This window comes from Scardinius erythrophthalmus (assembly GCF_964197995.2).
Source record: "Scardinius erythrophthalmus genome assembly, chromosome: 1".
In the NCBI taxonomy this organism is placed as follows: Eukaryota; Metazoa; Chordata; class Actinopteri; order Cypriniformes; family Leuciscidae; genus Scardinius; species Scardinius erythrophthalmus.
Genome location: NC_138221.1, coordinates 11,011,676 through 11,014,622, shown reverse-complemented (window position 1 = coordinate 11,014,622; position 2,947 = coordinate 11,011,676). Strand labels below are relative to the sequence as shown.

The following is a 2,947-nucleotide window of genomic DNA, read 5'->3' as shown; positions in this document are numbered from 1 at the left end:
GCATGTTACGTAGCTTAGCAATGTTTCTAAGGTGGAAAAAGGCTGTTCTTGTAACATATGAAATATGATTTTCAAAAGACAGGTTGCAGTCTAATATAACACCCAGGTCTTTTACTGTAGAGGATGAAGTAACAGGACATCCTACTATGTTAAAGTTGTATTGTGAGAAGTTTTGTGGGTGGTTTTTTGAACCGATAAGTAGTACCTCTGTCTTGTCTGGATTTAATAAAAGAAAATTACGCGTCATCCAATCTTTTATATCTTTAACACACTCTGTCAATTTGGATAATTTAGCGTTTTCATCCGGCCGTGATGAAATATAGATTTGAGTGTCGTCAGCATAACAATGGAAACTAATTCCATGTTTCCTTATAATATTTCCAATTGCAGCATATATATTGAGAATAATAGAGGGCCCTCAGATCCCTGCGGCAGATCCCTGCGGCACTCCATAGTTTACTGGAGTTATGATAGATTTTTCTCCATTTAAATAAACAATATGGTAGCGGTCAGATAAATACGATCTAAACCAGCTTAATGCTTGTCCTTGAACACCAGTATAATTTTGTAATCGATCTAAGAGTATTGTATGATCTATAGCACCTATTCTTAACCATAGGGCCGCGGCCCACACTTGGGCCGCGAGCGCCACCTGGAGGGCCGCAAAAAACTTTACGTTTTTCACCTGTGGGCCCAAAAAAGTTATCAATTGAAGACACCAGAATGACCACTGTTATCTATGACTGTTATCCATGAGACAGTTACAATACACCATCCCACCACTAGTAGCAGTAATGCCTCAGTTAGTTGTTTAACAAGCGCTAATAAGCAGAAGAAGACACTCAGTCAACCGTAGCATGAACCGTAGCCTTAAGAAAAAGTTATGGAGAAATTTTTAAAGCGGAAAAGGGGAGACCAAAGTTGCGTCAACCCGCCCCAAAAGTCAAGATTTTGCCGCAAATACAATCCTGACTTCATTAAGTACGGATTTGTGAATGGAGGTGACGAGGCAGAGCCGAGAGCCCAGTGTGTGGAGTGTGGGCTAATGTTATCCAACGAAGCACTGAAGCCTTCGAAACTAAAGCGGCACCTAGAAACCAAACATCCATCGCTTGTGGGAAAGTCGGTGGAATTTTTCAAGAGAAAAGAAAATGGGCTTCAGATGCAGAAAAGGTCTGTTGTGTCACTGACTGGAAATTCTAAATGCGCTTTGAAAGCCAGCTACCTCGTAGCCAGACGAGTGGCACAGACTAAGAAAGCATTCACGATAGCGGAGGAGTTGGTTTTACCTGTGGATATGTGCCGTGAGATGATCGGAGAGGCTGCTGCAAAAAAGCTGCTAACCATCCCACTCTCAAACGACACTGTTAGTCACCGTATCGCGGACATGGCCACAGACATACAGCATCAGTTGCTAGAAAGAATAAAAAGCAGCCCATTTTTCTCTTTGCAACTAGACGAATCTACTGACGTCACAAATGCTGCACTGCTACTGGTTTTTGTTCGGTATCGCTGGGACAGTAGTTTGCACGAAGACATACTGTTTTGTGGAGAGCTACCCACACGGACTACGGCTCAGGAATGTTTCCGCTGCATGGATAACTACTTCAAAGGGAACGGCCTAGACTGGCAGAACTGTGTTGGGGTGTGCAGCGATGGTGCCGCGTCAATGACAGGCAGGCATCACGGTGTCGTCAGGCAGATACTTGATCGTGCCCCAGAAGCTAAATGGACCCACTGTTTTCTTCACCGTGAAAGCCTTGCGGCAAAAAAAATGTCACCAGAGTTACATGAGGTGATGGATGTAAGTGTGAAAACCATAAACTTCATTAAAAATAATGCTGTGAACTCCAGATGTTTTTCCAAACTTTGTGAAGGCTTGGAAGCAGATCATGTCCAGCTGCTCTATCACAGTGAGGTGAGATGGCTCTCAAGAGGACTGGTCCTCAAGTGTTTGTTTGAACTGAGGAATGAAGTCCTATCTTTTCTCACTGAGAGAAATTCTCCTTTTGCACATTATTATGCCAATGCACAGTTCACAGCTAAACTTGCCTACCTCTGTGACATTTTTTCACTGCTGAACCAGCTGAATATCTCACTTCAAGGGAGAAATAGCAACATATTTTTTGTTGCAGATAAAGTTCAAGCTTTTAAGAGGAAACTTGCTTTGTGGATTAAGAGGGCTCAGGAAAAAAGGATGGACATGTTTCCCCTTTTGTCTGATATTTTGGAAAACTCCCCCCAGGTGAAGATTAGTGACTTAGTCTCACAGCACCTCTCACAACTGGCAGTGAAATTTGATTACTACTTTCCTGAGGATCCCAGAGAGGGACACATGTGGATTGCGGACCCATTTTCTGTGGATCCCACTAAAAATGATGTTGCTTTGCCCTCACATCTGGAATCCCAGCTTCTGGAAGTAGCCACTGACAGTACATTAAAGTTGCAGTGGGGCAAACTGGATCTTGGCTCCTTCTGGATTGCTGTCTCAAAAGAGTACCCATGTCTAGCACTGAGGGCTGTTAAACTACTCCTCACATTCACAACTACATACCTGTGTGAATCAGGATTCTCCATTGTGGCCACAACTAAGACTAAGGCCCGGAACAGACTCAAAGCAACACTGGAGGCTATTCTGAGAGTGAGCCTTTCCCCCATTCCACCCAGGCTGGATCCGATAATGTCTGTGAAGCAGGCCCAAGTGTCTCATTAAGAGGGGAACATAAATAGGGAGTTGTATCTTGTTCAAATTGGACTGTTGTGACTGTTATTGTTCATTTATAACAGATATGAAGAGCAACTTTATTTTATTTTGCAGATTATAAAGTTATATTTTTTTCATTTGCACTTTATTTCAATTTTCATTTACAACTAATTTAATTTGAAAAATATTATTTTGAATTTATTTATTTTAGCAACACATTTTATTGTTTTTATTTTATTTATT

The 2,947-nt window shown here is 41.9% G+C and overlaps 1 protein-coding gene across 1 annotated transcript; it reads left to right on the top strand.

Moving 5' to 3' along the window:
* Nucleotides 1-1,387: 1,387 nt before the first annotated feature.
* On the top strand, nucleotides 1,388-2,713 carry LOC308694984 (SCAN domain-containing protein 3-like; the record flags this gene model as incomplete). Its single annotated transcript, XM_081372864.1, has 1 exon — nucleotides 1,388-2,713. The coding sequence occupies one exon, from the start codon at nucleotides 1,388-1,390 to the stop codon at nucleotides 2,711-2,713; it is 1,326 nt and encodes a 441-aa protein (XP_081228990.1).
* Between the last annotated feature and the right edge of the window lie 234 nt (nucleotides 2,714-2,947).